This window comes from Pleuronectes platessa, chromosome 17 (assembly GCF_947347685.1).
Source record: "Pleuronectes platessa chromosome 17, fPlePla1.1, whole genome shotgun sequence".
Classification (NCBI taxonomy): domain Eukaryota; kingdom Metazoa; phylum Chordata; class Actinopteri; order Pleuronectiformes; family Pleuronectidae; genus Pleuronectes; species Pleuronectes platessa.
The window spans coordinates 13,765,955-13,777,511 of record NC_070642.1 but is presented as its reverse complement, the minus strand read 5'-3'; the positions used below and the strand labels follow the sequence as shown (position 1 = coordinate 13,777,511).

Below are 11,557 nucleotides of genomic sequence, written 5' to 3'. Positions count from 1 at the left end.
ATGAACGACCCCTTTCACTTCACACAGTAATTTGACCTGTTGCTTAGTATGCTATTCCCAGTTATATCCCAGTGTTTCCAGTACGTCATTCACGTTAATGTGATGATTCTTAAATTAGATGTCGAGTCTGTGCCAGTAAGAGAAATGAGAAGCAGCCTGATGTCGGACATTCAATGAAATGAATCCCATTTGTGTTTATTTGAAATTCCTCACTTAAGGCATTAATGAGACACTGCATAAGGACAAGAATGGACACTTGGGGGATGTAGGTTCTAATTGATGGGTTCGATGACGGTGTCATGGCAAAACGGCAACCTGAAAAATATCTCACTTGCATATAATAGTCATTCACAAATAGTCAAATTTAAATTATTGTTCTTCCCTATTGTTCTTCCAATGGAAACTAAATGACACACCACACATTGAAAATGGCAAAAAAAAAAAAAAAAAGTCTACTTCTATATATTAACGTTTGCAATTCTAGCCTCGTATTACAGCCACATTAGAAAAATAAAAACAACTATTTCACACTCACATGCTTGCTAATAGTGTTATATATTTTTTCAAGTAAAAAACAAACCAAAACATGAATGGGCTTATTTCACAGTCAATAGTAAATAGTAGGAGGAAGGTGATTCTACAGTCTCGAAAAAGACACTTCCCCAATTAAAGTTATATTTCTGATATGTAGCAGATTCGTGTGTGGGGGGGGGGGGGGGAATTGTTTGAACATGCCCATGTATAAGATGTCTGACCCTCCTGAATCCCTAAGAAGACAGTAATGCTCTTTCCATCCCTCGAACTGAATCCTAAACGTGCCAACATGTCGCTGTGTGTGTATGATTGTGCTTTTCCCTTTAACCATACAACCAACTAAAATGCCTGTGCATGCAGTTTTAGTGTTAAAATGTTTTTTTGACAACATTCCTGTTTTCTTCACTTATTATCCTGAGGGGGTTTTGGCCCGAAATGAAAAAAAAAGAAAAAGAAAAAGAGACAATACAGTTAAAGTTGCAGGAGATTATTTAGCATCACAACCTCATTATTCAATATAGTTTTAACGGGTGTAAAACAATTCAAGTACTATTACACAGCACATTGCTCGTAGTACACACATTAGTAAATGCATCTGATGGCATGCCGTTACCAGAGCTGTGCCCCAAAGCAAAGAGAAGCACAGTACTGGCTCTTTACGAGGACCCATCTTTTATTAATGAAAGCTGCACTGTGTCGTCTCCTCAGCGCAGATTTTAAAGTTGAGTTTGAAGATAAAATGAGCTCAACAGTCAAACCATCTCTGTCACGTGATATGAGTGTTATCAGAACTCTGTAAATCAGTTACATTCATGTCATTTAATTTGAGTTTGGATACAAATCAAAACGTTTTAGTTAAGCTTGTGGCACCGGTGACTTCGATAAAAACAGCAATGATCTTTTATTAAACATATAGAAGAAACTACACGGTGCAACTTAACAGTTCGGGGGGGGGGGGGGATTGTGCATGAGCTCCATGTACATGTATTCAGGAATATTTGGTAGAACAGGATATGTGTATTCTGTTAGAGGGAACTGTTAAAATAAGCACGCAGTAAAAGACAGAACCAGACACAGTGAAAAGACTTCGACAGTAAAGAACATCCGACACAAACACAGCGACAGAGGAGAAGACAAACTATAAACAGACTCGTCCACCTTAATCCACTTAGTCCAAAAGCCATCAGACAATTTGTTTTTCATAATTGTGCGAGATTCTACAAATGAACAATTAGCAGCCTCTGAAGACGTCTGACGCAAACACTGAACGACCGACACACTAAAACAATATAAAGGCTCTGTGAGAATTGACAAAGAAACAATTGCTGGTAGCTTAGTTCTGCTGTGTTATGTTTATACAATCTCAAGTTTGTAGCACGAGTGTATAGTCTGACCTCCCTCCCGAGACATATACTGCATATCAACTCCTGCTTCCTTTCTGTGAGTCTGGCCTCCGCCTCCCATCCCTTTCCCCACCTCGTCGTCTTCGTCGTGGCCAGTCATCGGAACCTTGACCCAGCCGTCTGTGGCCAGGCCGTGTTTCTTCTGGTGCCGCTTGTAATTGTCCCAGTGGCCGGTGGTGTAGCCGCACTCCTGACACTTGTACGGCTTCTCTCCCGTGTGCCGCAGCATGTGCCGCTTCAGGTTCATGCTCTGGTTGCAGCTGTAGCTGCACACGGCACACTGGAATGGTTTGGCGCCCGAGTGCACCCGCTGGTGGCGCTTCAGGTTGGCCAGGTTCCCGCAGGCGTAGTCGCACAAATGGCACTTGTAAGGTTTCTCGCCCGTGTGCACCCGGTGGTGACGCTTGAGGTTGTCGAAGTGCGCTGAGGCGTAGTCGCACTGTGGGCACTTGTACGGTTTCTCGCCGCTGTGAGTTTTCATGTGGCGTGCCAAGTGGTTGGGGTAGTGCGTGAGGAAGGGGCAGGCGGCGCAGGTGTACACCTTGTCGCTGCGCTCGCCGGGGCTGTTGGGAGACGACGAGCTGTCTTTAGTCAGCATGTCAAGGGTACACTTGGCACAGATCTGGGCCGAGGAGCCGTCCTCGTCCTCCAGGACGATGCCACACAAACGGCAAGTAAAGGGAAAAAGAGACGGGGGGAGGGTGGCACCGTCTGAAACGTCTCCCCTATTTGTCCTGTTTCCCTCGGTGCCTGTGGTCGGCAGCACAGGCGGAGGCTGGTGGCTCGGAGCAGGGTTAGAGGGCGGGGTGGGGGGAGGCGACGCCCCCTTTAGGCCATCGAAGGCCGACAGGAAGTCATTGTTCGGCGCTCCTAAACTCAGGTTCGACGTCGGCCTATCCACCTCTGAAACTTCACACAGACATATTATGATATATTAGTTATAAATAGTAAAACTTTATCTATAGCACTTATTTAAGCAAGGTTACAAAATGCTTTACAAAATATATGGGAATAAAAGACACAAAAGTATAATATGAAAGAAAAATAACTAAATTATTTCCTATATGTATAAAAGATAATTGGTTGTAACAGCTGTGGTTAGGAGAACAGGTATCGTTCAGAAACGCGTACATACCCTTTGCTGAAGCACCAGGCTCTTCTTCATTGGGTCTTTGCCCGGTCACATGCCTCTTCAGAATAGTGGGGCCAGGGGGGGGTCTCGGCAGAGCATCGTGTCCCATCCCAGCGGAGGGCACGTGCATGCGCTGGTGCCTCTTCAGGTTGCCGAGGGAGCTGCACGCAAAGGTGCAGCTGTCACATTTGTACGGTTTCTCCCCGGTGTGGATGCGCAGGTGACGCTGCAGGTTCACCAGCTGCGCCGAGGCGTAGGTGCACAGGGGGCAGTTGTAGGGCTTCTCCCCGTTGTGGGTCTTCATGTGACGCTTCACGTGATTGGCGTAACGCGAGGAGAAGCCGCAGAGGTGACACGAGTGCAGCTTGGCCAGTTTGTCCTCGGCGGACAGTCCCTTGTCGTCCATGTCCTCGTCGTCGTCGAGCTGCGAGTGGGAGCCCGGGCGCATCCCGCTCATGCCTCCGAAGGGGGAGCAGAAGTCTGTGGCTTTAGCTTCCCGGGAGGCTTTGCAGCACCTAAGGCAATACGGGCCAACGAGGTCTATGCCCGGTCCCAGGGGTTCGTCGCGGAGCTGACCGCAGCCCCTGCAGGACAAGTAGGGGGGGAAGCTGGGCTCCGACTGGGCCCCTCGGCCCTCGTCCTCCCGCCCGTTGTCCGTCGTGCTGCGAGAGTTGTCTGTTTCACTTTCCATGCTGAGCTGGCCGTAGGCAGGGCTCTCCTCATCACCCAGAGGGTACACAGAGAAACCGATCTCAGCAGCTACCTCTGTGCAGGGGAGACAAACAGGGGGAGAATGATTCCACTGCACACGTCTTCAGCCGAGACACTCGATCTGATCCCAGTGCTGCACAACTGAGAATGAAACAAGTCGTGTACTACGACTCTCTAGAGGTTTATATTTGCAGCCCTCCTGTCTCTGTGCATTATACAGTGTGACCTCGATCAAACAGACACTCTCATTCACATTCTCTTATGAGAAGTATAATAGTAGAAATAAGAACGATACAGAGAGAAGACGCTCAACCAGCACCAGAGACATTAACAGATGAATCAGTCACACTGGGTCAAACACAAGAAGCAGATGTTCAGCACAAATCAATGGAAATCCTCAATTAGCAGTATTGAATGAATGAGAGGGGGTGGGGAAGTGGTGACATGATTAAATAAAATGCCATTTGGAAAAACAATGATAAGAAACCAAGTCAGAGTTTAAAAAAAGGCCATTCTAAAATCATAGTAGTTACACTGACATAACAAACAAATGAAGAAATCATTTGCCATATTCCTAAGAAGTTGATACTGAAACATTCTGGACTCCCAATCAGGCAAATGCAGGTTAGACTGTTTCATCAAGTCATAACAATGCAATTAAAACTCCCTCTCAACTACTATAAACAACCAGCAAAGAAAACACATCCTCCTGAGCCCTGACTTCAGGACAGAGAATCTCTTCAGGGGGAAAACCTGAGTAAGAAAAGTGAATTTCCAGAGAGAAGGTAACATTAGATACTCACAGCTCTTTGGAGGTTTTTCAGAATAAAGAAAAGAAAAATACACTTTTTCCACGCCGGTAGAAAGAAAAGCTGCACAGGGTTCTAAAGACAGCGGACGCTCTCCAGCTTCAGTGCGTCCCGGCGTCTGAGGGCGAACGAGCCAGATGGAAAAAGCACCTTCTCTCTCAGAAGCAGAGGCAGGATGTGAGGAAGGAGAGAGTCTGGGCTGCCCTTTTATCCTGCCCCATGGAAACCCCTCGTGGATGATTGCCGTGCCTAATGATAATGATGATGACTATAATGGTGAGGCTGCTGCTGATGATGATGATGATGATGATGAGGGTAGTAGATGATGATGATGATGATGATGATGATGAGGGTAGTAGATGATGATGATGATGATGTTTGGGGGAAATGGTAATGGCAGTGGGGTTGTGGGAGCAGAGGCAGCAGCAGATGATGATGATGATGATGATGATAAATAAATGCCCTCTTATAATGGTGTCCTTGATGGTAACGGTCCTATTCTTTATTACCCTCATACAATAATGGTGTCTCAGCTCCTTTCTCTACTTTTCCGTTTTTTCAGATCCCTCTCTCTGACAAAGAGGCGTGCTGGGGAAACACGAGCTGGTGGAGCCGTCTCTGTGACAGCTGCACAGAGGGGCTACTCTTCATCACCGGGAGAGCCAGCGGTGAACGTCCTCTCTGCAGGGCCACCGCTCCACAAATGAAGCCACAGCTCTACTTCCCTCAGAGGTTTAGATAAATTTAAATCATTCTCGTCTTTGATTCATTCCATGTCCTCGTGGTAATGGACAGGAAGTGAAAACGAGGACTTACACACTAAAAGATGATGCCATTGCCCTTTCACCGAGCAAGTGTAGGACTGGATTGAAATGCACTATAATGGGCCAGGATGTGATCCTCCCATTCACATTTATTGTTTAATCAATAGGCACATTTGCAATATGTGGGATAACATGTCCATGAAATATACCAACAAATAACAACAAGCAGAGGAGCAAACATGCAACATTCATTAACAGAGAAACACCACAAGTGAATGGACTATAAAGCCTACAAAAAACATTTAAGTTTTCATTAAATTAAACCTTATTTTGATTGAGCAGTTTTCTGCAATAACCATTCAAGGTAATTCAGTTATGTTTGAGTCTGCGCTGCTAGGAGGACTAAACAACAGCTCCTCAACAGATTTACATGAGATTTTGTGGAGGATGACCTCAGGACCAACCCAATAAATGTTGGTTTGGATTCAGATCAGGGGGCGTGTCCTGGATTTGTTTTTCTACTTGCTTTAAAATTGTGACATTTTCCAGATTTTTCATGATTTCTCAAGATGAAACACATCTGGCATGTGTAGGGGTCTGATATTTATGAGTGTGTTCAAATTGGTGCAGATCCAAATAGAAGATCTGGATGTAGTGAATTTACATGTGGTTTCCTTGGCGGAGGTGTGCTAGTTACATTCCATATTCATTTATCCATATAGTAGATTTCAATGTTATTACAGTGCTACTGGCAGTGAGTCAGTGTCTGGCTGGCTCCATTTTGTCCACAGAATCTGCACATGAGGGATTTCCAGGACACAATGCAGAATGTAATCCAGCATTGCTGTAATTTTAGTAAAATGCCAAGAGCTTCACTGTTTGCTGCTTACGCGTGACACTATCAGCTAATGAACTCTAATGCCAAAACAAACATTTCCTACAGCTTATCGTTTCATTTAACAAATGTCCAACTGGTGACTTTTATTGTCTTTTATTATTATTTTATTATTATTAAAAGGTGTATCTGTATCACAAAGTAAAGCCCTGATCACGATCTATAAAAGATAAAGCTTTGACAAAGCACGACACAAACGCAAATGTTTTGTCTGTGGAGCAGCTTGTAACGTTGTAGGGTTTAATGGAACAAGCGGGAGCAGCCACAGTGAGCTGTTAGATGAAGTGCTGCAGGCAACAGGTTGGAAACCAGATTGTGGTTGTGATAGAACAACATGAGATTGCTTAGCTAAACTAAAGACAGCTACACACGTTGTGCCTCTGCTGCATCTTAGACAAGGCAGAACCAGTCGGTGTTTTATTCTGTTGTATTAAAGCAATGCCATGCAACTTTTATTTTTACCTTAAAATAGTATAAAATACCCTAAGAAAAATGATTTTGATCAGGCACTGATCAGGGCCAGCAAGTTAGAGAGTAATGCTTCAAAACCAGTGTTTATCTCCAATATTCAGCAAGGAAACATTTAAAATATCACATCTTATACACAGAGTTCGCTGTGTGTGTTACAGCAGCCTGAACCATGGATTTTATGGGTAAAATCCATGGTTCAGTTGTGGGAGTTAGTGGGACTACACAGCCAACACATTGATAGGTTTTGTTTTTCTATATGAAAACCACTATCATCAGACACAGAGCCGAACACAATCTATCACCACACATGGCAGCAGAGGGCGCTGTTGCTCAGTAAAAGTTGCATAGCATTGTTTTTAACTGCACTTGCTGTTACCATGGCAACCACAGCTGTTGCCAGATTAAACGGGACGAAAATTTTTAATGAACTTTAAATGTTCAATGTGTAGAATTTAGCGACAGCAGAGAAGTTGAACATTACAACCCCCTGATTACTCTAATCCAACCCACAGGAGCATTAAACACTGGATTATTGAAAAAAAGCAAAGCTGATTACAAACCTGAGAACTTTTCCAGGCCTAAAATCCTGTTGTCATGATCACCAAACTCAAGGTCTTGTCCGAGAAGGAAGTCTGTGTCTAGTGAGAGGTTTCCAGGAGCTTCAGTGGTTACAGCATCTTCAGAATCCACTATTGTTATAGAAAAGAGCCAATAAACATAATTAAAATCATTAATATGACTTCACTAACAGTTATAAAAAGAGTTATATATTAATACATTTTGCATGAAAACTTTAATATTTAATATTGTTAAGCATATTTTCTGAGAAAAAAAGTAACACTGAGGCAACTTGAGTTACTGTGTGGGGATACAACACAACCAGATGTGGCTTGGGGGGGATAGTTTTTGTAAAACATATTTAGTAACCCTGGATCCTAAACCCTAACCTCTATTTAACCTGTAGTTAACAGCCTAAAAGGATTAATATATTTGGTCTACTTATTAAAAAAACACAATCTTGATTTCTTAATCTTTAAACAAATTATGATAGACAAAGCATCGCGTGCCGACATCAAGCTGAGCTGAAGGAGGTTTATGATAATGAGAAGGCAGATTACTCCGAGAGGGAAATGACATAACTCTTCTCTTTTTATGTAAAAGAGCATTTCATGAGAAAAACAAATGAACCACTAACTGATGACAAATTTAACAGTTTTACCGCAGCTAAAGCTAATGACGCCTGAAACATCTGATCGGCCTCTCAAGCTTGATGGAATCAAAACAACTACCACACAGCTGTCAAGGACACCGTCAGGCTCAGCCCCCTTTCAGGCCAATCTTTATGTACCAGCCTCATGCTGCCATCTACTGGTTGTTTTAGTGACTGACATTTAATGACAATAATATTCATGAGGATGCAGGATGTTTGTTCTCACAGAGCCACACCTCATATTGGATTAATGTGTGGTTATTTTACAGCTCAGACAATTACAATCCTGCTATTAAATGCTGGGCCGAGGGGATTACATTACTTGAAAAACTATTACCGCAAATAGGAACCCAACCATGAATCACAGTAGTGAGTCATGATGATTACATCTCCTTAGATTATTTGTTGTGGGTTGGTGAAGCTAGAAAGTATTCAAACCAATACCACCCTTGTGAGCATGGATTTCTCACCCTAGTGAGAGGTTGCAGGGTCTCTAGCATATGAACTCAACGTGCAGCAACTTCAACTCTGTATGCATGGTAGTAATTTATATTTAATTCTAAAGCAGATATATCAAGGGGACAGATTCCAATGCAATAAAGAAAGGAATTTGCTCATAATGAGAAGTTGTAGTTGTAACTGTGTTTACAGAAATGAAATAACTCAAAACATTACTTCCTACGCAACAGTGTGTCGGTATGATGCACATGAAACCCTTCCAAGCACTCAGTCAACAATGCCTGGTGGCCCGAGGTGGAGAGAATAACAGGAAACACATGGTAATCATTCAGGCCAGCATTCACATGGACTAATCACTGTTTGATGAGTTATTGTTTCAGCGGCTCAGCTATGCTTTGACCTAGAGGTTTGAAAACAACAGCAACCTGTGAACACAACACTCACACTTGACTGGCTGTGGATTCTGCTGTTTTTTTCTTGGCATCTTCCAGTCAGCCTCTCTCTGTTTTGCAGCGCCTTCTTGCAGACTGCGACAACCATCAGCTCATTCTCCTGGGTTTGGAGGAGATTCTGTTGTCGTACTACAGATGCAAGATAGAAGACAAGACGTTAGATGAAGATAGGGCTGCATATAAAAAATATAAAAAAACAAACATTAATATGCAGATTCTTTTGCACAATTCACTGTTACTTTGTTTTATAAAATTTAATTTCTTTAAAAGTTACTGTTTCCCAAAGCCCATGGTGATATCTTCAACATCTGATTTTGTCTCATCAACAATTTTCTATCAATTGGGGACTAACAAAAGGAAAATACTTGAGAATCTGTTGCATTCTTCCTTAAACACGATACAAATATTATAAAAATGGTTGTTATATCGTTATTATAGACACGACTGAGCCACCAGACAAGCTATAGGAGGACATGTCATGATGTCAAACGTGAGAACAAACTCAATCAAACGCAGTTTAGAGCTGTGCAAGAATGGACTTTACGTCCAAGAAAACAGAAAAAATGTAGTTTCAGAATCTTATGTTGAGTGAATTGTGTACAAATGTAGCCCTCAGTGGTATACTAATGCTTTTTCATAAATGTGATAGTTGTATTGTAAGAGGTTTATCGAGTATGTGTGAATGTTTGTCTCTCTAAGTGTGTGATTGTGTGCGTGTGTCTGTGAGTGAGTGTAGTCTTGTGCAATTATGTTATGACGTAGGTTGTAATGACATTATTGTCAAATGTAAAGCTTTTGTGGACCCGAGGAAGAACAGCCGATGGGGGATCCTACTAACTGACTAGCTTGAAAGATTAGGTGATCGACTTCTATCATTTCAGACCTAAAATCAAATCAAAACAAAAACAGATGCAGTGATCACACTGTTTTCTGGATTTGATCGAGTACCCATTGTTCTGGACAATGAGACCACAGTGATGGTGTCATCTAAATAATACCAGTGCTCATAAACAGTGAATAACAGATAAGTTATCATAACTATAGTGTAACATGGGTTCGTATTTATTTCAGCCTGTATTTAAATTTAACATCTCAAAAGTCCTTATTAATCCTTTACAGCAGATCCATTGTGATCCATTGTGTGCTACAGTGAAGCTTAATGGGGGATATTTGCATAAAAAAGTAATTAACACGCTGCAACAAAGCATTTCGCACAAATACACGGATTTGAACGCGATCTCTCACGGCTAACAGACAGTCCAGGACACACGTGTCACTGTGGCGGTGGGAGCTGCTGGTTTTGGACACTGTAAACAAACAGGAGACCCACAGTGAACCAGTGGGCTACCTTAACAAAATGGCTAACACATTAGACAGAGAGCAATCAAGCGAGTCAGCTTCGTACAGACGTGTCTCCGTGTAGCCCCGCTTGCTAGCTAACGTCGCCCCTGCACAACAGGACGTGTCAGCGGCGTCTGCGGGGAAAGTGCGTGAGCTGGTGCGGGGCCAGCCACGAGCCCGGCGCGGGGAGGACTGACCGGTGGCATCTTCAGAGAGAAGAACCCGCCGCGGGTGTGCACGTTAACCCTGCAGCTACGTTAGCCGAGCGGCTAATGTCAACTTCGCCGCTTAGCTCTCATGCTAACTCACCTAAAAAACGTAAATATCCCTGTGGGCGGAGGTGCTGTCTGTGGTCGGTGAACGCGCCATCGGCTGCGGAGTGTGTGTCCTCACATGAACGACGCCTGGAGATCCGCCATTTCTTCATGAGCCGCGGTGACAAAGAAAGGCAATTAATGCTATTTTTCATAACTTAATTGATTTTCTCGTTCGCCCGCGATCCAGCTGCAGCGGCACCGCCATGTCCGGTCCCGGCCCTTCAGAGTAAGAGCGACAACGCTAATGTAATACTAGTTATAATAACTTTATTTATAAAGCAAGAAACGCAAACATAAAATAAATGACAATCAGCAGGATGCAATGTGACAAGGGGACCAGACACGCATGTTTAGGTGGTGGTAAAAAAGGTGGTGTTCACATTAAATGAATAAATGTGGAGTTGTGTCAAACAGGGTCAATAATTCTGGGATGAAGCTAATATGAATATCATTAAACATAAATTCAGCCCATAATTGTGTGTAACTATACAGCTAATACCGACTGAATGATGTTTTATTCTCATGAAAAAAAAATTGATTTGTAAAATGTTTATCGTTATAGGACAACTCGAAAATATATATAACAATAACATTTGTTCAAGATCATTTTTGTTGATGGTTAGACTTGAATTTCCTTTGGATCTTGACTAAGTATTGTTGTTTAAGTTGTCTCAATGCAAATATAAGAAAAAAATTTGCACAAAACTAAATGTTTCTACAGAAGAAAACAGCTGTAAAGTAATTATTTCACCTTGTTTACTTAAATAACCTCATGTAATTACTTTACCAAAGGCCTTGTTTTATTTCTGTACAAAAGTTATTAACAGTGGGTTACTTATTTCAACTAGGTTCCTTCCAGCTCTCTACTTTTATTCTGAAGACCTGAGGTGCTCACAGGACGCTGTGTTGTTGTTGGAGATTTGAACCTTGATTCTGGTGTAAACATTTCTGTTCCGTCTCATGGGTGTTTCCGCTTCCGAAAATAATTTCCGGTTGCTGTGCCGCACTGAATCCTGGTATTTATAGTTCTTAGAGATAATAACAGAAATGTCCTTGTTA

At 42.7% G+C, this 11,557-nt stretch overlaps 1 protein-coding gene across 2 annotated transcripts; it reads right to left on the bottom strand.

Annotated features, from left to right (window-relative positions):
• Nucleotides 1-157: 157 nt before the first annotated feature.
• Nucleotides 158-10,709, bottom strand: znf513a (zinc finger protein 513a). 2 transcript variants are annotated; one of them, XM_053445917.1, is made up of 5 exons: nucleotides 10,575-10,709; nucleotides 8,833-8,969; nucleotides 7,280-7,408; nucleotides 3,073-3,834; nucleotides 158-2,846 (listed from the first exon to the last, which is right to left on the bottom strand). In XM_053445917.1, the coding sequence occupies exons 2-5, from the start codon at nucleotides 8,870-8,872 to the stop codon at nucleotides 1,888-1,890; spliced, it is 1,890 nt and encodes a 629-aa protein (XP_053301892.1). In that variant the 5' UTR covers nucleotides 8,873-8,969; nucleotides 10,575-10,709; the 3' UTR covers nucleotides 158-1,887. The 2 variants fall into 2 exon arrangements, with proteins under 2 accessions (XP_053301892.1, XP_053301891.1); XM_053445916.1 differs by having other exon boundaries at nucleotides 10,491-10,707.
• Nucleotides 10,710-11,557: the final 848 nt, after the last annotated feature.